Consider the following 25,095-nt stretch of genomic DNA (forward strand, 5'->3'; position numbering starts at 1 on the left):
AGCAATGAACTTCTTTATTAACTCAATGAGCCTCGGCCGCCCGTGACTCTGTCGCAGGTTCGCCACTGTTCCTTCCTTGGACCACTTTTGATAGATACTGATAACTGTAGACAAGAACATCCCACAAGAGATGCAGGTTAGGAGATGCTCTGCCCCAGTCATTTTTTGAGAACTAAATGTTTACTTGCTGCCTAATAAATCCCACCCACTAACAGGTGCCATGATGAAGAGATCATCAGTGTTATCGTGGGGGTTACGTTCTATAAACCCTCGCGAGTAACAAAACATAGCGAGATTTTGACTCTCTTTTGGATGGTTCCTTTTTGAAGGGGAGTTGTACATGTATTGTAAACTTAACAAAAATTGTGAATTACTTGTATAATTTTAAATTCATATTACAATAATAAAATAGTTTTTCAAACATTTTTATGTAATTTATTAGTACAAACTTTCAAAGCCACTCGCAGCTTTTTCTGCAAACTATCAGATTTTTCGACGTTCCACTGTGTATATACAGTACCTTGTGTGTCCAAACTTTTGGTCTGTGCTGTATATATATATTATATATACAGTACAGACCAAAAGTTTGGACACACCTGCTCATTCAAAGAGTTTTCTTTATTTTCATGACTATGAAAATTGTAGATTCACACTGAAGGCATCAAAACTATGAATTAACACATGTGGAATTATATATGGAATTATATACATAACAAAAAAGTGAACTGAAAATATGTCATATTGTAGGTTCTTCAAAGTAGCCATCAAGAGAATACCAAGAGTGTGCAAAGCAGTAATCTAAGCAAAAGGTGGCTACTTTGAAGAACCTACAATATGACATATTTTCAGTTGTTTCACACTTTTTTATGATGTAAATAATTCCATATATAATTCCACATTTGTTAATTCATAGTTTTGATGCCTTCAGTGTGAATCTACAATTTTCATGAAAATAAAGAAAACTCTTTGAATGAGAAGGGGTGTCCAAACTTTTGGTCTGTACTGTATATATATATATATATATATATATATATATATATATATATATATATATATATATATATATATATATATATATATATATATATATATGTCCTTATTATGAATTATGTAATTGTTTCAAATTTAAAAGTGTGAGACCATGTTTGAAAGGTCATAGGATCAAATCCCAGCTGGACCTTTGAGCAAATGCCTCGACCTTCAACTTTTTTCAGATAAAACGGCTCAGACCAGATAGACAGATAGACTATATTGACAAAAATATTGGGACACCTGCCTTTTCCAGGAATAATGTAATTCTTTCTCAAACTGTTAACACAAAGTTGGGAACACACTGGCTGTCTTTGGATGGTGTAACATTAAACATTGCCTTCACTTGAACTTGAGTTTGTTCCAGCATTTCAATTCATTCCCCTTTGCACAAAACCAGCTGCATGAAGAAATGCTTTACATGGGTTGGAGTGGAAGATCTTCAGCTTAACCCTAATAAACACCTCTGACATGAACTGGAAAACAGATTATCACCATTATGGCTATATTTCCACTTCAACATCTAGTAGACCATCTTCCAGAAGAGTGGAGGTTACTATACTTGCAAACGGGGACTAAATGTGAAATAGGATGTTCATAGAAATCTACATCGGATGTCCAGGTGTCCACAAACCTATGTCCAATTTGCATAAATGGGATTGTAACGAGGAAAAGATAATAAAGAGCTTCTCTAAACATCATGAATATTTTTTTTTACCGTTATGAACCATTCGAAGACCCAACACTTAAAAAAACATTTTATTTACATCGACAGCATGTACTGTATGAACTACAATCTCTGGTATTAATAAATGTGTGTTTTTGTTTCAATAGTTAACCCTCAATTAAGCATATGGCAAGAATATCATCGACAGAGCCGCATGTGTCAGTGTTGGACTTTGACACGTTGCTGTTTAAACAGTCCGTATAGAAATCTTCTTCTGGAGAAGCAAGTCAAACAAAAAGAAAAACAGAGAGGGAGATACCAGGATTCTTCAATTTTTCTTATAGAAATCTAAAATGAGTTACCAAGAACAAACAAATCACCACAACAAAACATAACCAAGAAGAAAAAAAAATCTGCTCAATGCCATAGATACACGGTGAGAGTCACGTATGTCACGGTGGTTTAGACTCGGGAGTCGACAATGCTGGTCATGTGAGGTGATCACTGGACCAGGTTGATGAAAGTCACTCGTCGCTCTTTTTAATTGAATGGACAAAGTATAGTTTTTTCTGTACACAATGACTGAAAGTCCTATTTGAGCCCAAAGAAAAACAAATTGACGTTAACGCAGTGGGTTTCTCTTTCGTTTCATCATCATACATGAATCCTGATAAACCCTGCAGTGAATTCAGACTCCGATAGAACTAAGAGTAAAAGCCATGAACAAACAGGTACAGTATATACCGTAAATAAGTGTGGGACTCAATATATATATAGTACAGATGAGAAAATTCAGGATGTCTTTATCGCTTTTCTGAGCAGTCGATTCCAGTTGAAAACAAATAGAATGAATAACTTCAAATCAAGATCCTGTAACCTGCTTTATAAATGTATTATTTTTTTGATTTGTATTAAGGTAGACTCTGGAAATACTCTTGGATCCTTTGTTTTTACAGTTAAATACAAAAAAAAAAAAATAATCCTCCAATCTGGCAAAGTGAAGACCTCGTCTTGAATTTTTTTTTAATTAGTTCTTCGTGGTCGCGCTTCAAAGTTATTTGATAATGAAGAAATGGACATTTAAATATGCTGTGAATATTTTAAAGACACACACTCATACATTATATCGGCAAAAGTATTTGGACACCCGACTTTTCCAGCCATATGAAATTCAAAGTTGGATGTCTTTTGATATGGAAGCATGAACTAGGAGACCAAACCCGTTCCAGCATAATGATGCACTAAGCCAGCTTCATGAAGATATTGTGTATGTGGGTTGGAGTGGAAGATCCCCTGTTGAGCTCTGAACTCAACCCTATTGAACGCTTACTGCACCTCAGACCCTTTTTTACTTCACCTTACATATGTACCTGACTTTACTAACACCCTCACATCTCCTTAAAATCTAGTGCACAATCTTCCCAGAAGATTGGATTTATTATTTTTATTGAAATGGCAAGAAGTAAATGTGGAATTGGATGCTTTCAAAAAGCACATACTTTTAATCCTATGATCAGGTGTCCACAGACTTTTGTCCATACAGTAAATTATAAATCGATTCATATCATTATCATTTTGGCTCTGATGAGCAGCAGAGCATCGGGACGAGCAAATTGAAAATGCTGTTAATTGAATAGCAATTCATATTGTGTTTTTTTTTAATTGATAGAAATAAAAAAAATTGCACACATACACACCAAACACAAACTACGAGAAACTCCTTTCTCATAACATGTACTATAACAGCACTGGGAATAATAGTGGAAGATTATTATTTTTTTTTTTTCTTTTTTTTTCAGATGATAGATTTGTTTTTCATTTGATCTGACCACCCACTGGATTTTCAACAACGTGACCTAGAACGAAACGATGAAAAGCAAGTTTAGGTTGAGATGGTTGAAAAATGGCCTGAAATTGAATTTCCAAAAGCCTACGGAGGGTCAATTAAATGGATCCAGATATCAAAGCCGTACCTGTAACCCATTTTGAAGAGGCGATGATTCAGCGCTTTATCCGATAATTACTCATCTTTATACTTGTATACACTCATCTCAGACCATTGTATTGTATTCTTTTGCGCCGCTGCGCGATATGCAGTATGATCGCATGGTGGGAAATAGAAGCGATCGATTTTGTCTTCTCAGAAATTTTGCACTTCCACCAGATTACGTTATTTACAGTCTTCAGTGGCCATCTTTTGTGTTTATTTCTTTAAAATGTAAAAAAAAAAGATAATGTGAAATGCTGCAAGCATGCCCACAGATACAACGGATATGCTGTTATTATGAACGGACTGTAATAGCTCGTGGTTTTTTCGCAAGAGGCTGCCGAAAGCATGTCGATTTGCTACCTTGAATTCACAAGGGCATTGTTTTTCAGCAGACCATTCATCCATTAAATCCCAAATTTAAACGCAAAAATTAGGAGGAGGAAAATGATATGAACGCTTTTTTTTTTTCTTGTTTTTTTCAGCCACTAGACACATTTTTTTTTTTTAAATAAATAATCTTTGCTTGTAAACACATTTGTTGAAATAATACATACATCCTCAGTGACATATCCATCTTCATCGAGACGACGCGTCTGCCACCGAAGCCAATCGAACTGTTCGTACAGATCTATGTTTTCCTGCTCGAAAGCGAGACAACTCAAATTTGCGTCTCTTGCACGTTGTCTTTCGAGCTGGCTTGGATTAGTAAAGGTTCATGTGCAGAACTGTGCAGCGAGCCAAGGGTTGAGGCGTGGTTGTAAGCGCTCTTGTAGGCGTTGTAATGGTTGTAGTGCTCGTGCTCCAGCGGAGGAAGACTGAGACTCTCCAAAGCTGGAACCGCTGTCAGTTCGTCGTCTACCGTAATGAGCTCCATTGTGCGAGCCGGCCCGTTGTGATCTTGCTGGTGGTGCTGCTTTCTCATCTTGTAGAATATGATGAGCATGACGGCGGCCATGAGCGTGATGGCCACGAAGCAGCCGATGATGATCTTGGTGGTCTTCATGACCTCCTCCAAACCGTTGAGAGCTCCCTCATCGACGTCTGTCACAGGGATGGTGTAGGTTTTCTCAGTGGAAATAGGGGTCGCTCTGGTAGTCGAGGATGCCACCCAGCCAAAGGAAGGCTGTTCAGGGGTCCTGCTCAGGCCATCGATCGGAGACTCGATGGTCTCCACAGTGACCGTGGTGAAGTAACTTACACCACTGTTGTCTATGGAGGTTACATTGAGGACTGCCGAAGCCGAAATGTTTCCCAGCATGTTGCTGACCATGCAGGTGTAGTTTCCGGTGTCGTGCGATGTGACACTCGTGAAGTTCAGCGTTCCATCGTTTTGCACAATGACACGGGCCTGGTATGCCCCATGTGTCATAACGGAGCCATTTGGTGTTAGCCAACTGACCGAGGTCAGAGAATTCGTCCGACATTTGAGCTCCACTGCGATTCCCTCTGTAACATTGAGGTCTGCAGGGGGCTCAACAATGACCGGTGCATAACACTGAAAGTAGCTCTGGTCCAGCTCGCCTATGTAGCGCCCCTTGAGGCTTGCGGGAGAGTTACAGCGAGCGCAGCAGCTGGTGTTTGTCGGCACGGTTTCCCTTAGCCACCAGCTTAACCACAGAATGTCACAGTTGCAGTTCCAGGGATTGTGGTGAAGGTGTACTCGCTGCAAATGTCGCAACGGAGTGAAAAGGTCATGGGGCACAAATGTGAGGTTATTGTGAGCCAGGTTCAGCTCATTTAATGACTGAAGGTCATCAAACGAGTTCCTTTCAATTGTTTGGATCTGGGAATGCATCATCCACAGCTTCTGGAGGTGGATAAGACCCTTGAACGAACCAGGTTGGATCACCGTCAGCTGATTCCCTGACATTTCGAGCTCGTCCAAGCGAACTAAGGGCCTAATGTTGGGGACCTCCTTGAGGTTACACATTCCCATGTTCAGGTAGCGCAAGTTGCTTAAGCCCTCGAATGCTCCATCTGAGATATAGGAGAGACGCTTGAGCTCCCCCAAGTCCAGCCTTCTTAAGGACGGTAAACGGTTGAAAGCATAAGAAGGGATGCTCTCAATTGGGTTATTCCTAAGCCAGAGCTCTTTGAGCTTGGAGAGATACTCAAAAGCTCCATTTGGGATGGTTGTGAGGCGATTGTCAAAGAGCTCTAGGGTGTTAAGGCTGGTCAGCCCGTTGAAAGCGCCAATTTCGATGTTGCGGATGTGATTTTTGCTCAGCTGGAGGATCTCTAGGTGCCGTAGGTGCTTGAAGCTGTCCACCTTGATGACCTGGATAAGATTGTCCTGAAGGTTCAGGTAGCGCGTGTTGGTCGAGATTCCATCAGGGACTTCTCTGAGTCCTCTGCGTGTGCAGATGACCTTGCTAAATTGGTTGCTGCAGGAACACACAGAGGGACACGTCTGGGCTCTAACTAATCCCGCCACGGCGAGCAACTGCAGAGCCAAGAGCAGGAGGAATAAGGGGTCAAACCAAGCCCCTTTCCATCTAGGACCTCTCATCATCTGGTGCTGATGGTAAGAGGTCATCTTGTTCAACATTCATAATTTATCTTCTGACGGGTCCATCTCTTCAAATGAAGCAGCCTGGAAAAGAGAAAAATAGTTATGTATTAATGATGCTATGATGGATATTGTAATAATTTCCATATTATATTCAATCAATCAAAATGCCTTATTAATCTGCAGTACCACTTCTGGAAAAACCCTTAGAATGAACAGTGGATTTCCCTTATAAATTAAAGAATCCTCGACGGACATTATTTTCAAAGAGTGCATCCTGTTTTATTTATAAACCCATTTTACATTTACATATACATTTACGCCATTTGGTAGACGCCCTTATTCAGAGCAGCTCACATTTATCTTATTCTTTCCAACTGAACAATTATGGAGCCTTGTACAGGGGCCCAGGAGTGCACTAGGACTACAGGTTGCATCTGATCACCTTTTACTGCACACCTCAACAACTAACAGGTTAACTGTCATAAATGGACATTTGGTGCCACCCAGATGAGGATGAGGTTCCCATTTGAGTCTGGTTCCTCTCGAGGTTTCTTCATTATTCCATCTCTTTCTTTGCTCATTAGGGACAAACTTACAATTATAAGGAACAATCCCATGCATTCTTTATTACCGCATCATCTGTGCAAAGATGCTTTGAGACATTGTCCATTGTTAAAAGCGCCATACAAATAAAAATAAAGCGAATTAAGGTGGCTGGGATTTAAACTCATGACCTTCGGATCCAAAGTCCAACGTCCTCTTTGAACTCCATATATTTTGTCATTTTAATCCAAATGTGATGCACTTTTAGGGCTCAACAATAATAAGAATCATAATCCAGATTCACAAAATTCCCTTGAAATTTTTGGATGAATAATCCTCAAAAGTATTTTGCGTAGTCTTTCGGTCTTGCATGCAAGAAATAATCAACATATGGAAATCTTGAAACAACAGACTGCCAGATACGTGGAAGAAGCATTCAAGCCCCTGAGAATTGTGCTCCACTTCTGGGTTTCTCTATACAGGATGCTACTGGCCTAAAGCACCATTCAAACCTACTAGAAAATGTGCCAGTCAGTATTGGAGTAGAGAAGAAATGTTTTTTCAGTGTTCTCATGAAAAAAAACTAATAAAAAAAAAACCCCCAATGTGATTATTATCTGTCGCGTTTTTAAGTATGTGCTAACATCGCTCAAAATTATACCGATAGAGTGTGTTCGAGTGTGAATATGAGTGAAGAACAAGAGACAGAGACAAACGGGCGGGAGGAAAATGAGCACGGGATGGATGAAAACACTGAGAGGTGGAACGCTGGTCAACAAGCCAAGCTCACTCGTCAGGAATTAATATTATTATATAAAGCGTGCATGTGGAGATCCAAACCTGTTCCAGCATGACAATGCCTCGGGGAGCAACGCCAGATCCATGAAGAAATGCTTTAAATGCGTTGGAGTGGATCTCCTGCTATACAGACCCAAACTTATTGAACCCCTTTGAGATGAATTGGAATCCTGACTGAACCCCAGGCCTCCTCACCTCAACAAAAGCAGCACCTGAATTTACTAACACTCTTGTGTCTAAATAATCTCAAATCCCCACAAAATCTAGTGCAACATCCTCCCAGAAGAGTGGAGCTCAGCAAATTGGAACTAAATGTGAAATGGGATGTTAAAAAAAAAGGACATACCAAACTTATCAGAGCTTAGTTGGGGAGATATTGAAATCAAAGGTTGTGAGTTTAAATCCCAGGGCCCCTGAGCAAGGCCCCTAACCACGAACTGCTCATATGTATGAAAGAGATAAATGTAAGTCACTTTGGATAAAGGGGTCTGCCAAATATAATATAAATATAATATTTTGGTCATGTGTCCACAAACTTTTACAAATAGTCAATCTTTAGGTAATTCAGGTTCGAATGTCGATCACGTTTTCTTGCATCTCTGTTTAAGAAACGACAGACGTGCGTGTGATCTGAGCGAGTGCGAAAACTCATAAATGTGATTGTATTAGCGGCTCAGAGACGTCGATGATTAATCTCTGCATTCAGCAGCGAGCGTTAGTTAGCAGCGGCATAATTGACACAGTGCTGTGAGACGCTGTGAGGTCTTCCAGGGGACATACTCTTAATGGGATGCGCGATGTAATCAGGCCACATCCTAGCAGGAGCTCGTGTACGTAAACCAAAAATAACAGAGAAATCATAAAAAAAAAAAAAAATAAAAAAAAAATAAAAAAAAAGCGCTCTCAGACGTATTGACTGACTGCAAAAAAAAATCAAAGACGAAAAATCTACGTTTAAATCTCACACGTGTTTGAGACTGGACACAAAATTGGACTAAAAGTCCATAAATAGAGATCAGTGCGCACCAAGCATCCCGACTACCTACACAAGCCTAATATAGACCGTGGGAGACATCTCCTGCTGTTCCTTCTTATATGTATCTCAAGGAAAGCTAACAAAGATCGATCCAAAGAACACCACTGCATCGCTTATGTAACGGAACAACTCATTTTTCCAAGAACTAGGTCACACTTTTTGATTTGCCACCCTAACACCAGGACTATTAGGACTACAATTTGATGCAATGTTGAGTACAATGCAATCATTATTCAACTAACATCCTAAACAGTGTTTTTGGTTTTTTTATGCTGTCAGACTTTTGTCATTAATTACACAACAATGCAACCGTTCTCCATTATGCACTCCATTCAACAAAATCATTTCAAATAGTTCCTATTTAAGTTTTCATTTCTCAGTTGGTTTATAGTCTAGGTAGTAAAAACCAAACGTGTCCCCACAGCCTCCTCAGCACAAAAAAAAAAAATAATAAAAAAATAAATTAAAGGACGAGCGTTAAAAATCAGTTCCAGCTGAAAAACTTTAGCCAAGGGAAAAACAAATAAAGAAGGGCCTGGAGTATTTTAAAGCAATAAAATAAACCGTCTAATCAAATGCTTTTGGTAGATCAAACCCCTCAAACTCATACAAATATATACTGTATATATATATATATGTATATATGTGCATATATATTATATATGGTTCAGCATATACATGAAGGCGACTTAATTGCTCCACAGTTGCGGTTTATTAATTCGTAATAAATCACAGAATGAAACATTGCTTTTTAAATAATTTCTTAACTACAACAAAAGTGTTAATCAGTCAACAATGGCTAGCGTAGGTGCAGAAGAACTTGAAAAGCCTCCCACACCTTTGAAATCGCACGTATATGAACATTTCCTTGCTGTAGCTTTTCTTGTAATAAATAGAAACCAAGTTATATTTGTCTTCTCCACTTTTTTTTTTGCTGATCTGAAAAATGATCCGATCCGTGACTCGAAAACTGTTATGTGATATATATATATATAAAAGGGATGCGCATTTCAATAACCGAGGCAGATGTGCATCTCGTTGCAAAGCCGACTACACGATACATTAAAGATACATATGAAGCAGCTACTGATGCGATGTTCGAATCAACACGATGCGATTCAACGCAATAGGATGCGATGGAAAAAATATGATGCTATGCAATCAGAAAAACAAACTAGACCTTCTTTTCCGGTTCTGTCTCCAGGAAGCTGCAGCTCTACCTCTGCCATGTTAATCTGTATTCTGTGTGACTCTCGGGACACGCCTCGGTCTCCGTCAGCATCATATTCACGTTGCAGCAGGGGTGCTGAGAGAACGTACTCGAGAAACGAGGAGAAATCAATCTACATATCAAATATTGGTCACAAATGATTGTACAATTTCCAAAGAAAGAAAGTAAAGCGCATCTACTAACAATTATATATACCTCTGATATAATTGTACAAATATTTTTATTTTTAAAATAAATAAGCCGCACCTGTCTATAAGCCGCTAATCTACACTAGTCTACTCTACACTAATGTACTTTACACAGGCTTTAACGAAAGACACGTTACACACGTGTAATATGTTGCGCTTCCTTTAGGAGCATAGCGGTATTTTGGGAATAGCATGCCAGAAGCGAGCTCTCCCTTCACCCAGACTCAACGCGTTACACGGCTTGTATCTAAACAGAAGCCGACCAAGAAAGTCATTGTTCACTGTCTTCCTCCTTCCTTTCACAACTATTTCTCTCAGGAGTTTATCTTTTGGCATCGTCGTGCGTTTAAAAATCACCCGATGGAAGTTTTTTCTCCCGATGCCGTGCAGCTCAGAACACAGGTGAGGTGCGTTTTTTCGTTTCCGTTCGGAAATTTCATTGGTCCAATGTTATGGGGTTTAGTTTTTTCACTTGAAGTTTGTGAAACCGGGAAAAACCAAAGAAAAAAGCATAAATTAGCCGCTTCGTTGATTAAGCCGTGGGGTTCAAAACGTGTGAAAAAAGTAGCGGCTTATAGTCCGAAAAATATGGTATATATATATATATATATATATATATATATATATATATATATATATATATATATATATAAAATATGGCCATGCCATGACTCTCTCCAAGGACCTGCTGTCTGCTTGAGAAGTCAGACTGGTTCATTCATTCATTCAATTACCCAAGAATGTCTGACAGTAAAAAGCCCTATTGATCTGCAGGAGTGGCTGCAGAGGACAGCATCTCTGATAGAATGACTATAACGCTATATCAATCATCCACCATATTTTACTTCACAATCGATGCCTGACATGGTCTTTCCAACGCACTTTTGGACATTAGAAAGTGTCATTTTGAAAGAAAAGCAAAAAAAGTCCACAAGAGTGGACACAAAAGAGCAGAAACCTTCACTGTATGGACCTCAGCGCTGCTAATAAACATCAATCAGCTTTTCATGCATTATACATACGTCAGATGTACGGTGGGTTTCGACACGTTCCATCCTATTCTGTTGATAAATCCATCATTTGTAATTCGATGCTTCGTTTATAAAAATATTGGAAAATTAACCAGGTGGATTTCTGTTTTTTTTAATATTAGTTTCTGTAGAGGACACAAAAGAACAATTTGCGACCACAGCATGCAATATAATTAAACCTTACCAAGGTGCTGAATTCGAGGTCATAACTAATGTCACCGCATGTAAACATGTACATTACTCAAAATCTAGTGAACGATTAGCATTCGAACACAATCTTACCTCTGAACGAATGGCATTTATTTTCTTACCTACTCACTTATTGATTACCGGAGACGGTCGTTTACCGTTCTCACACTTAGGCGTTATTTTGTACTCATTTTATTTATCCTCCTTTCAGACGAACGCTACGAAAAATTAAGTGAGACGCACGGCGCAGAATCTCATAAGCCGATATTACTTTAACTAAATCACTCAGTCGCAGTTTTGGAAGGCGCTCAGCTTTTCAGCTTCGTTTGCCCTACGACTGGGAAAAAAAAGGACAAACACCACACAAAAGCAAGTTCTCAGGAGACGTCGTGTTTGGACGGGACTGATGGCTTACACAGAGGTTTGGCTGACAGGCTGGCTGCCAAGGTCTTTACTTAAATTGGGAGAGTGAGCGATGTCTCAAACGAGAGGCAAGGCAACTCTCAGTAGAATTGTAAGCACGTTCTTAGCACTTTGCCTCGAGTAGATCGCGTGCGAAAAGCTGTAAAAAGGCGGATTAGTAGCGAATTGCAGTACCTACTTACACATGAATAATAACGATTGTCCCTATTACACGTGTTTAGCCCGATTCCTTTTCCTAATGCGTCATTATCCGGAGGAAAAAAAGGTTTTATTTCAATGAAAGGAATTTGTGAATGGTGTTTAATTACAATCTCTTCTGATGGTCGAGTCGTTTCGTTGCCATTTCATTTCAGCGGAATATTATGCACCGAATAAGGGGACGAACGTCACGTAATCATGTCACTCCATGCTCGGGATTGAGTACCTGTTTGCTGCAACACGTAAAAATCAATACTTTACTTGCCTTTTCGAAGAGCTCTCAATGAAAGTTGTTTATTCAGAGAAAAATAGGTACGACTCTTTAGACATACTGCGCTTTCCACAATCCTCTGGAGCCCTGATCGTGCAGGTCCGGTCGGACTGCTGCTCGGCAGACTGTTTCAGCACGAAGCCCATGAATCCCTCTGAGCCTGGGGCCAGGTATAATCCGTATAATCATTAAATTGTGGTAAAATAACTTGTGCTACCTCCATTATCATAATGACACATAAATAATCAGGCAAAAATGGCCACAATCAGGCGTTGGTTTTTTTTTTCCCTCCCCTCCCCGGCCTTTTAGAATTGGTCATGTCAGGCGGTGTGGGTGGATTAGTCTGCAGGGAACGCCAGTTTCACGCTCTTAATGTCGCTGCTGATTACATCCTAATGCTCGGTCTTCTCAACATGCCGGAACCGTAGTTAACAGAGTTCTGCAGAGCCTCAGGTGAGTGTGTAACAAGAACGCAGGACACGCTCGGTGTCAACACAAATGCGAGACAGTCCCAATCCATGGGCCAGCAGGATGTGAAGTCCAATTATGAAGCACACATTCCCGAAAACACATCAACAATTCATTCGTACACATTGCTGATTGGTGACAATATCAAGAACAATGAAATGAACATACAAGTATCCCAAATATGCAAATCATATTCCACATTTGGGCCTCAAATACCCCTTTAGTAGGAAGATGTTTCACCAGACTTTGGAGGGTGCTTGTGGAACATTATCTATATGTATATCTATATTTTCTATATGTATGAAAAAGAAACTAGAGTTAGCGCAGTGTCAGTGTTTTGCGCATGCATAAAAAGCGATATGTATTCTTTAACGTTTATGTCCAGCTTCAAAGATTTCTCTTAAAAGAAGAAAATCCTGACAATTCCACTTATCAAAGGAGTGAATAAATGAATAAAGGATGGAGGGAATAAAGACATTTGTTAAAGTCTGCTGAAATATTAGAACGGTTAAGTTTAGAACAGTAATCTTTATAAAATGTATTATTGAATGTGAAACACACACAAATGGGGTCTAATGAATGTAAACTATTTATTACATTTTTTTCTAATCTAATCTAATCTAATTTCATCTAATTTATTAAATCAATTTAATTTGTTCCAATTTATTGATTGCTCAATTTAATCAAAATGAAAAGAGTATTTTATTTTTTTCATATTATAAAAGATTATTTTTTATATTATTTAACCAAACAGGCATTATATTAAAAATTGTTTCGAAAATGTAAAAGTATATGCTCACGAATATGAATAATAATAATAAACTACATGAATAAAAAATTATATATATGTATATATTTGCTTTTTGTTGTAATTTTTTTATTTTTTATTTTCCGATTTGCTCTTCTGATTTCGGTTTGATTTTTACTTCACATTAAAATCTTTCTTCCTCCAGGTTCCTCAAATTATTCTGATAACTGATTGCACCCTGATTCCAGCCTTCACACCATAAGTTTACAAATAAACATATAAGACGCCATAAGGTAAAAAAAGTGTGTTTCCTTAATGCAGTATTTATGCTCATCATAAGTGTAAGATTGATTATTTACTGTTTCTGCTGCAGCCACCGAGAGAACAATACTTTACATTTATGTCTTGCTAGTATCCACTGTAATTTAGCTCTTAATCATATTCTGACTGCATGTTTATTGAATCTCTCTCTCTCTCATCTTCATTAGCTCGGCTTCTGCGCGTGGAGTGGCTTTGGGCATGGAAATAAAATACAAAGCGTGTACATCTTTTGTAATAAATTGCCTCTTTAGTTGATTCAATTAGGCAAATAAAGTTAGTAGCGCTCGCAGAAAGTACGCTTAATGAATATAGTCGACTGCGTTTAATAACCGGAATACGCCAAAGAAGGCAAGAAGACAATTTATGTCCTAGCGCACGTGTATTTGATGACAACGTGACATCATTAAGATCCCATTGCTGATTGGTGCGATTGGTGCATTCGGCAGGAGCGTATCGGGTCGAAGCGAAACAAATGAACTCCGATGAAATCACTTTTATGCACAGTGAATAAATCATCGGAAGGACTTGCTGAGTGGCAGGTTTACAGACGGAGAATGGCTTTCGATATAGACATCAGTCAGTGAATCATGACACTGTGCAACATGCAGAGATCTTCTACAGGAGCTGCTCAGTCAAGCGCGGGTGTAAGATGTGGAACAGGCAGCTGTGACACTGCATTCGCCATGTGCTCGACTCAGATTCAGGCACATACCGCTGGGAGAAATACAGGAGCTATGCATGAGGGTAATTTATTGCCCATGGCTTGGTGCGCCCCCATGTTTTAGAACCGCGTGAAACCCTTGTTAGTGAAAATACCAGTTTCACTTTTAAACCTGTCAGGAACCCGGGCCAAAACTGCAGCCCACAGCACTGCAGGTGAGGATCAAAAGTGGATTAGTGAGCAATCAATCACCGCTATGTCCAGGACATCCAGAGGTGCAGCTGTAATACCATTGGAAACAAAATCAAACGTACGCTAATTTAAAGCTGGTAAACACAGCCGCCCGATAAATTAACGCCGGCCCTCGCAGATGTGCATCGGAATTTCCGTCAGGTTTTTCTCCACTTCTGAGGCGCGAGACCCCATCAGATTTGCGGCTTGTGTAATGCTATTAGTCATCTTCACAACAATGGACCTTAACACCATTGTAGCTGATAATCTGTCCATGGGGAAGTGTTCATGTGCTGCTCTTCTACCACATCCCACAGAGAAAATCTATAACATAATGGGGAAAGAGCTTGAGGAGGAATACAATTACTAGACAAAAAGCTCTTCAGTCGCTGCTTTGGCAGTCGCTCTTCCTCCCTGGAAATACACAACTCAAAAAAAAAGGCAATCTTGTTCGCTCTTATTGTCGACTGGCGGAATTTTTAGCAAGGCGATCTCATCCTCTGTTATTTCGCTGCGCGAGTTGACACAAAAGAGCTGAAAAACATTATTCCGCACCACAACAAATCACTTCATCCGAGCAAAGCGACAACAACCAGGCATGTATTGTTAAAAACAGCTTCTCTTCGTTTTTTTTTTTTCCCCCTCTCCCTACGGAAATGGTCAGGAAGCTGAAAACCAATCTAATCTAATCTAATGGGGGCGAGATAGGCTCTTCATCAAGAAGATCTGAGTAAAGAGTGATCTCACCCCCTTCGGTTCAGTTTGCCGTCTGTAGGGAGTATGAAAGAGCAGAATGCTGACTGGGCAAAAACACAACAGGCCTAAAACTCACCACCTACTGTACTAAATAGTGCACTCTACAGGATCTGAAGCAAATTTCATGCACATCTAAAAACTTTAAAACTTAAGTAAAACTAAATGAAAGATGTATGTACACGTACTTTACAACACAGTGAAATGTTCCTTCGCATATCCTAGTTTGGGGTTAGAGCACAGGATCAGGGTTAAGGGCCTTGCTCAAGGGCCCCGCGCAAGACAGCTTGGCGATACTGGAGCTTGAACCCCCAACCTTCAGATCAGTAACCCAGAGCCTTAACAACTGAGCTACCACTTCCCAAATTGCACATATGCCAGCTTGTTAGGATGTTGAGGTCAGTGAACAGGATTAGCCATAGCACAGTGCCCCTGGAGCACAGAGGTTTAAGTGCTTTGCTCAAGGGAGGGGGTTGAACCCCTGACCTTCCAATCAGTAACCCAGAGCCTCAACCACTGAACCACCACAGCACTGAAATGATATATTGAACAATTCGAAGGCTACGTAATCGTATAGCAAAGCGTAACCATTCTCTGCGTGCTTTACACGCATGCAGGGAATCCTTCCCGTTTAAGAGCGCTTTATCTCTGCAGGCGTTCTTACAGCATGCCGAGACAACCCATTCATAAATGTTTATCCGTGATCGTCGCTTTCATTACATCTGATTTCGTTCTCGATCCTTACAGAATGACTGCGAGCTAGAAAGGATCTGGATCTTAGCGACAGGGGCTGCACATATGCTTTCGGTCTCCTCAAACATGTTTAGTAACCCTCTGGTTAAAATGGCGAGCGACATCTCAGAGGAGATCCAGCCTAAATATTATGGTTCTTTTGAATACTGTGTTGTGAGCTGCTGCTGGGAGGCCTTTGCCTTTCAGGTTGCTGTGTTTCTAATTCAGAGAACGGACCTCACATTGTGTCCAGACTGTCGCACAGCGGTGGTGACTCAGTGCTCTATATACATGTGTTACACCCCTACCATTTCTTTCTCTATTTCTCTCACACACATACTTACTGCTTAGGAATAATTCATGCTTTTGCATTAGAGTCACTTTTAAACACTCGAAGCAGCAAATGGATACAGCATTTACAGTGTCAGGGACAAAATTGTATCCCATTTTAGGAACCGTGAAGATCCACAGAGTCTAATTGCTCTTTAAATAACTAGACGGCGCCTTTTTTTAGAAACTCCACAGACAGCCGATCATGAGTTGCTCTAGCAACCGCACTATAGCATTATAGTGCACATGGAAGGAGAATGGCTCATTGTGCAAAGCTCACAACGCCACATTCTCGAACAATCTCACTTCCAGAGCCGCCCGTGTGCATGTGACATCTTTTTCGTCTCACACGCACACACTACAGATAGAACCCATTTGGCCATCTGACCTCCTATTGCTTGCCAATTGCTTCTCGAGGTCAACGCAGCCTGTGCTCTTGTTCTCAGAGCTTCTCTTTGCACTCTTTCGTATGTTTTTTTTTTTTTTTTATTATCATCCCCACTCTAAGTTCTATGACCCCTTGTGAGTAACAAAAAATCGTGAAGTTTTGACTCTCTCCCTTTTGAAAGATAGTTCCCTGTGAATTACTTGTCATAAATGTTTGATTTACTACTTTAAATTACTTTGAATTTAAATACTTTAAATACAATAAAATAGTTTTAGAATTTTTTTTGTCATTTATTAGTACAAACTCTGTTTTGAAATGTTACTTCGAATTTTTGAGCCACTCGTGAGTTTCTCTTAGTCCGGTTCCAAATGAAAAGTCTTGAACTATTGGGGTAGCAAGTGTCAAGATTCCACAGTTTATATATATATATATATACAGGTGGTCCTCTAGTTACGATGGTTGGATGTACAATGATGATAATGTTGCGGCAAAATAAATAAAAATGTAATGTGAAATTCTGCATGAAACATGCCAAATATGCCACAGAGACGTTTGACACGACATCCGTTTGACATACGCTTCAGGTCGTTTAAGGTGTTTTATGTAGCAAACGTGCTTCAAGAGCGGAAGAAGAGTTGACGAGAGATCAGGAAGGCCTTCGACAAGCTCAACCCTCGAACATTTCTAAACTGTCCGCCAACTTGTGCATAATGATCGACGGAGAACAATCCACACAATCTCACTTCCGCACCCACCCTATTTGCCAGATTCGGCTCCTGCCCTCAGACTTCGCCCTCTTCCTGAAGATGAAGTTTCAGCTCAAAGTTTGCCGTTTTGATGAATTGCCGAGATCCGGCAGGAATCACACAAGGAGCTTGACACGCTTCGAAAAGAAGACTTCCAGGACACGTTCCAGGAGTAGCAAAAACGCTGGGAGTGCTGTGTTGCTGCTTTGGATATATATATATATATATATATATACACACACACCATATATACATGATGGTGTGGTAAGTGCCCAGTTGTAGAGGTGAAATGAAATGAGTTGGGAGCAGTGCATTGAAAGTCTGAGCACATCAAGCATAGAGTCACATTCATTATTCATTAACGAAGTCACCGTGCATTTTAATTAAACGCAAAATCTAAAACAGGGATTGTTTTTTGGTCGACATCTCCTTGTTGAACTCCAGTCTAAGATAGGTTCCCTCATTATTCACAAACAAGACTCGCACAGACTGTTGACTTCGACAATGTCTGCACGGAGAGACAAAAATACCCACAATGAAAAAAAGTCATTCTAAAAAAAAAAAAAAAAAAAAAAAAAAAAGGATGAGGGAAAGAAAGAAATCAAGCAGTCAGGCTGTCCATAAGCAGTTCAGGGCAAGTTAAGGGTTGCTCTGAAAACTTCTTGTTGTGACATGTGGTTTTGTCTGAGATAATGAAGAGTGCACTGCTTGCAGGCAGGAGGAGAATAAGGAAGAAAAAGAGGGGAAGAGAGGGATGAAGTGACCCTCCTGCATGGGCACAAATGAGGAAGCCACAGCTTGCACTGCACTCGTTCCCTGCATACAGATTGCATTACACAGCCAATCCTCTGAAAGAGCCTTTGCTGCTCAGATGCACTGACGTGACTTCAGTGTATGGAGGCAACCAGCCTCGTATTCAGCCAAAGTATTCTCATAAGGGCAAGACTATTCGCTGCCATTATCACACGTTTTTCCATTGCGGATCTGACGTTCTGAATACTGATATTTAAGCCCCCCGTTCATGATTACAAACGAGACGGACCCCCTGGCGATGGCGATCCATCTGCCTGAACGATGCATCCAATGGAGCGACGTATGGAATGCCTTCCTGTTGGCCCATGGATTATCTGACTAGACATTTAGCACCCGTTTCCTGACCTTCGGATTATTCGCATCTATCTTGAGATATCAGCGATCAGGTTTTGACATAGCAGCTGGAAGTGTTATACATTTATAGATCCCACACTTTGATTGTGCTTTAAAAATCCTGAGACATTTTTCCGAAAGTCAATTTATGGCCAGGTGTCAAATAAGACTTTCTTTTTCTGAATAGTGGCTGCTTTTATACGCTTCTGTCTGTGTGTTTTTGATGAAAGGTCCCTTAGTGTCAATAGATAGATTTAAAACTTTGCAGCCCCTAAGACGACACATCATTTTCTTCTGGAGATGAAATACTCCCGAACCGTCATAAGGTGGTCTAGTTAGGTAGATCGTTAGCTCCTCAGATGAACAAATAGGCACACGATGGAGGTTGGCGATATAATACTCGATATTGAAATACTTTATCCTAATATCTGTATGTATGTGTTTTGTTTGCATGTGTTTGTATGTGCTTTTTATTTCAGTGACTTCAAAAATGCTGCTCACATATTATTGAAGCCCAGTTTGTGCTGAACACAGTGTTATCAGACTTTTATATGTTTATAAGCAGCTGAAAAAAGCCCAAATGTCAGGGCATTTTGTCCAGGACCCCAAAACACCCTCAGACTCCAGAGGGTTAACCACAACAAAAGTCTCAAATGTCAACTAGCATATTATCTAGTAGCTTAATGCTTGGAAATTTGGTTGAAAAGGGTTTTGTGTGACTATAACTCACTCGAAGATCTAACTAAGGGTGTTATTATTGAATAATTAGCAATGAAGTATACCGATAAAACAAGCGATTAGTTGGTGGGAAAAACTGGTGATAGGTGATTGGTTACTGTGAACAATGATGTTGAATAATTGGTAATTACAAACCTTGATCAGTAGTTTACAATTGATATTGTTGAGTGATTAGTCCTTGGGGGGAGGGGGGGTGATGATTGGTTATTGGGTATTAGAAAGAATGATGATGAGTGATTGGTTAATTTGAGGTGATGATGTTGAGTGCTGGGTATCTGGGAGTGATGGTGATGAGTGATTAGTCATTAAGAGTAAAGATGATGAGGGATTGATCATTAGGAAGAATGATGATGAGTGATTGGTTAATTAGAGGAAATTATGATGAGGAATTGACATTGGGAAGAATGATGATGAGTGCTTGGTCATTAAGAAGGATGATGAGTGAATGCTCATTGGGAAGAATGATGATCAGTGATTGCTCATTGTAAGGAATGATGATGAGTGATTGGTTATTAGAAGGAATGATGAGTGATTGCTCATTGGAAGGAATGATGATGAGTGATTGACATTTGGAGGAAGGATGATGAGTGATTGGTCATTGTAAGGAATGATGATGAGTGATTGACATTTAGAGGAAGGATGATGAGTGATTGGTCATTGGGAAAAATGATGATCAGTGATTGGTCATTGTAAGGAATGATGAGTGATTGGTCATTGTAAGGAATGATGATGAGTGATTGGTCATTGTAAGGAATGATGATCAGTGATTGGTCATTGAAGGAATGATGATGAGTGATTGGTCATTGGGAAGAATGATGATCAGTGATCGGTCATTGGGAAAAATGATGATCAGTGATTGGTCATTGTAAGGAATGATGATGAGTGATTGGTCATTGTAAGGAATGATGATGAGTGATTGGTCATTGTAAGGAATGATGATGAGTGATTGGTCATTAAGAGGAATGATGATGAGTGATTGGTCATTAAGAGGAATGATGATGAGTGATTGGTCATTGTAAGGAATGATGATGAGTGATTGGTCATTAAGAGGAATGATGATGAGTGATTGGTCATTGTAAGGAATGATGATGAGTGATCGGTCATTGTAAGGAATGATGATGAGTGATTGGTCATTGTAAGGAATGATGATGAGTGATCGGTCATTGTAAGGAATGATGATGAGTGATTGGTCATTGGAAGGAATGATGATGAGTGATTGGTCATTAAGAGGAATGATGATGAGTGATTGGTCATTAAGAGGAATGATGATGAGTGATTGGTCATTGTAAGGAATGATGATGAGTGATTGGTCATTAAGAGGAATGATGATGAGTGATTGGTCATTGTAAGGAATGATGATGAGTGATTGGTCATTGTAAGGAATGATGATGAGTGATCGGTCATTGTAAGGAATGATGATGAGTGATTGGTCATTGGAAGGAATGATGATGAGTGATTGGTCATTAAGAGGAATGATGATGAGTGATTGGTCATTAAGAGGAATGATGATGAGTGATTGGTCATTAAGAGGAATGATGATGAGTGATCGGTCATTAAGAGGAATGATGATGAGTGATTGGTCATTGTAAGGAATGATGATGAGTGATTGGTCATTGTAAGGAATGATGATGAGTGATTGGTCATTGTAAGGAATGATGATGAGTGATTGGTCATTGGAAGGAATGATGATGAGTGATTGGTCATTAAGAGGAATGATGATGAGTGATTGGTCATTGAAAGGAATGATGATGAGTGATCGGTCATTAAGAGGAATGATGATGAGTGATTGGTCATTGTAAGGAATGATGATGAGTGATTGGTCATTGTAAGGAATGATGATGAGTGATCGGTCATTAAGAAGGATGATGAGTGATTGCTCATTGAAAGGAATGATGATGAGTGATTGGTCATTGTAAGGAATGATGATGAGTGATCGGTCATTAAGAGGGATGATGAGTGATTGCTCATTGGAAGGAATGATGATAATTGACTGATTAATTTGAGGACATGATAATAAATGATTAGTCATTAGGAAGAATGATGCTGAGTGATTAGTCATTAGGAAGATTAATGATGAATAATTGGTTAATTTTAGCTGATAATTTTGAGTGCTAAGTATTTGGGAGTAATGGTGATGAGTGATTGGTTAATTTGAGGAAAATGGAGGGATTGTTATTAGAAAGAATGATGATGAGGGATTGGTCATTAGGAATAATTACGATAAGTGACTGATCATTAGTAACAATAATGAGTCACTGGTTATTAGGAAAAATTATGAATGATTGGTTATTGTGAAATATGGTAATTTGTGATTGCTTATTGCAAACAATAAGTGATTAGTCCTTGGAAATAATTGTTTTGAATTAATAGTCATTAGGAAGTACAATGATTAGTGATTGGTTATTAGGAAAAAATGGCAATGAGTGATTGGTCATTAGAATGAATAGAGAGAATTGATTGGTCATTAGGACACAGTGACCAGTGATTAGTCTTTGGGAATAGAGGTTTACACGAGCAGATCTCGGTCTGCTTTTACACACAAGTCTAACAAAAAAATTCAGTATGTTGGCAACATTGAAGTACAGTTGTAACTTGGCACCTCGACAATCTGTTAGTTCCTCCCCTTCTGTCATGAAACAAATACCGTCCAGGATTCCACAATAGATTTTTGCACAAAGATATTTTTTGGATATTCATATCAAACTACATCTGGCTTCCTCCTGTGACTATAATATATAATTTCACTAAAAATAGCTGGTGTTTTATTCAAGTATGTAATTTGAGATCAAGAACAAATTGACTGTTCTTTTAACAAGGGTTGAAGTCGCATCTCATCTGCATCCATCATTGAGTCATACTGGATCCTAAAAGTTTCACTGCGATAAAGCCTTCTTTTTATATATTACCCCACACAACAATAGCACTGAAGTAGAATGAAATACGTTCCAATGGCTTTTTGCATGGTGAATCGGTTTTCCAACAAAATGTCACACCGAAACTTGTAACACTAAAGAGCACGATGCGTGGAGATAAGATGCTGCTGAAGTGCTGTCTCAGCCAGGCCATCCATCATGCCTGGTGTCCGACATGCTACAAAAAAAAGCGAGAGAAACACTGCTCGAAATGATAACGCAAGCCTCAGGGACTCAGGGTGTTCTTCGAAGCACCGAACATTTACATTCATCCACTAAAGGAGCCCAATGTCATTTTGTTTTACTGGTCTGGCGAACAAAAATAGGCACGTAAACAGCGTAAACGCATTCTGCTCGCTTTCCCATTGCATCGCTTCAATGTTTTCTACACCTACATGTTGCTATGGGCATCGCATATTTCCTACAGTTCAAAACAAACACATCTGAGTAGTCATTAGCCTTAATGACTGTATAATACAGACAACACAGATAGGAGATGAAAAGGGGCAGCCAGTGGTAACCATTACTTTCCTTGCCTGAGATGACAATAGAAGGGGTTGGGGCCTCGGAGCTATAATCTTTCTGTGGCCATATAGTCTCCTTAGTCGTTAGTATTGACTCGGTATGAAGTCAGGCCAATTGAAGCACTTAGCTGCTTACAGGCTGCACATATATATATTCCGTGTGTTTTGGGCCTCGATGGGTTTTTTTTCTCTCTGTGCATCGTATCGTATTCATCCTGCTCACTTACACCTCTGTATGTAAAAAAAAAAGAGACTGGATTTTTTTTTTTTACTCAGCCACCAGCGTACAAGCCCAAGCGGTGCAGAAATAGGCATTCTAATTGCTGAGCAAATACACAAAAACAAGTCGATAACAATTTCAGTGGATAAACAAAAAACACACGAGACCGTAACTGCTTTAAAGGCTTGCTGTATTAGCCGAGAACTGGCAGAGCTCAGGCTTGGTTTAGACTCAGCAGCCTTTTCGCACCATTATAGAATTCTACAGATTATAAAGGGATAAACAATTATTATATGATAAAGATTCTCTTACGATAGACTGACACTATATTGCCAAAAGTATGCAGACACCTGACTTTTCCATGCTATATGTGGTTCCTCTCCAAACTGTTGCCACAAAGCTAGAGGCAAACAATTGTGTAGGACGTCTTTGGATGCGATATCATTTTATTATATTCAAACCTGTTCCAGGATGACAATGTGCACAAATCGAGCTCACCTAGACATGGTTTGAAAAGGAAGATTTTGAGTGGCTCTGATCTACTGAACACCTTTGGGATGAATGTGAATATAAATACGTAGTGTGCAAGTAAGATATACATTTACATTTACAAGGTTTCTTCCTCATGCCATCACAGGGCATTTTTACCTCACCATAGTCGCCACGGACACGCTGATTAGGCAAAAAATTTACAATTTTAAGGAACAAACATCTCTATAGAGCAGAGGGGAGAGGAGAGGAGGTGGTAGTTTAGTGATTAAGACATTCTCAAGGTCTCAAGGTCATGAGTTCAAAATCCTGGGCCCCTGAGCAAGGCCCTTAATTCCAATAGCTGCCCAGTTGTATGAATAAAATGAAAGTAGATAAGGGCATCTGCCAAATCTCGCTCTGGATCTTGATCCGTTTCCATTCCAGAGACCAAATAAACTTCGGGCAAAACCGGTGAAAAGAATCAATACCGAGCTGCTGGCGAAGCCATTGTTTTTACAATCTAATAAATTTCTTGTGCTTCAGAGCGTGCAGACGAAATGCTATCACAATCTCGATGTTATCTAGCGATCGGAGGCAGATGCCTGATATTTGGGAACGGAACTGAGACTGTTTGCAGAGGTAATTCTTCCAAATCATGTCGATGACCGTCTTTGTTTCAGGCATTTTCGGATGACAAAAACAACATTAGCGATGCTGCACAACGAGAGCGTGCCACCTGCTCCACTGCGTCCGAGCTTGTTTCCTTTTTTCCTTTATGTAGTTTAAGAGCCTTTAGTTTACAGTTAGTCTGAGATTTCACATATCTTTTAGTGGTCATGTCCTTCTTGGAATATCTGCAGATTTCCTTATTGTTTCAAAAGTCAGTTTTGTTCCAAAGAAATGACGAGGGATGTTCAAATCAAACCGGGACTTTTGAGTTAATAAAATAAAAAAACAAATTTCAAGGAGTGAAAACTACATTTAATATTTCGACATCCTTCCAGCTACATTTATGCACTCGTCTCAGCGTTTCACTAATGTCTGGAAAGATTCAGCATAGAAAGGTTTCTCAGTGCGCCTGAACCACCCCAGTACAGCCTGATGAATTATTGTGTTCGACGTTCCAACAGAAATATTTGTCCCTTGTGCAATTTCACGACAGGTTATGCGTCGATTATCCAGGATCAGGCGTTCAACAGGATCATCACTGATGCACGTACGACCTTCTTTGACATGCTATTCAAAGGTTTTATTGCTGAGCTTCTCATCAGCTAGTGTGCCTAAAGTCTTCTGTAGATACCTGTTGGTTTTACGCGTTCGTTCACAAGAAATCTTATCACCACATGCTGTTCCATGCAACGAACTAACACCCACCGTCGACTGCTAACTTGATTAACTGTCTCTGGACTGGTAAGATGCAAAAATCTTTGGAAGTTGAGTCGACCGGAAGTTGAGTCATGTCAACTAGACTTCCAGCTGGTTGGAACAAAACGTTTTACTGCTCTTCCAAGCAGTTTCTTCAGTCTGAGGGAAGTTGCCTGGATTACACACATTTCTATGCTCCGTGGTTGAGGGTCCTCTACTCCCTGGATAGCCTCGT

The 25,095-nt window shown here is 39.7% G+C and overlaps 1 protein-coding gene across 3 annotated transcripts in view; it reads right to left on the minus strand.

Annotated features, from left to right (window-relative positions):
* Positions 1-1,772: 1,772 nt before the first annotated feature.
* The window catches only part of lrrc4cb (leucine rich repeat containing 4C-b), a 55,469-nt gene continuing 32,146 nt past the window's right edge, over positions 1,773-25,095 (minus strand). For all 3 annotated transcript variants that reach the window (XM_083549964.1, XM_083549962.1, XM_083549963.1), the window contains exon 2: positions 1,773-6,279. In XM_083549964.1, coding sequence (XP_083406090.1) covers positions 4,345-6,234 — 1,890 coding nt within the window. In that variant the 5' untranslated portion in view covers positions 6,235-6,279 and the 3' untranslated portion in view covers positions 1,773-4,344. The remainder of the gene's footprint in view (positions 6,280-25,095) is intronic.

Source organism: Silurus aristotelis (assembly GCF_946808225.1).
Source record: "Silurus aristotelis genome assembly, chromosome: 9".
In the NCBI taxonomy this organism is placed as follows: Eukaryota; Metazoa; Chordata; class Actinopteri; order Siluriformes; family Siluridae; genus Silurus; species Silurus aristotelis.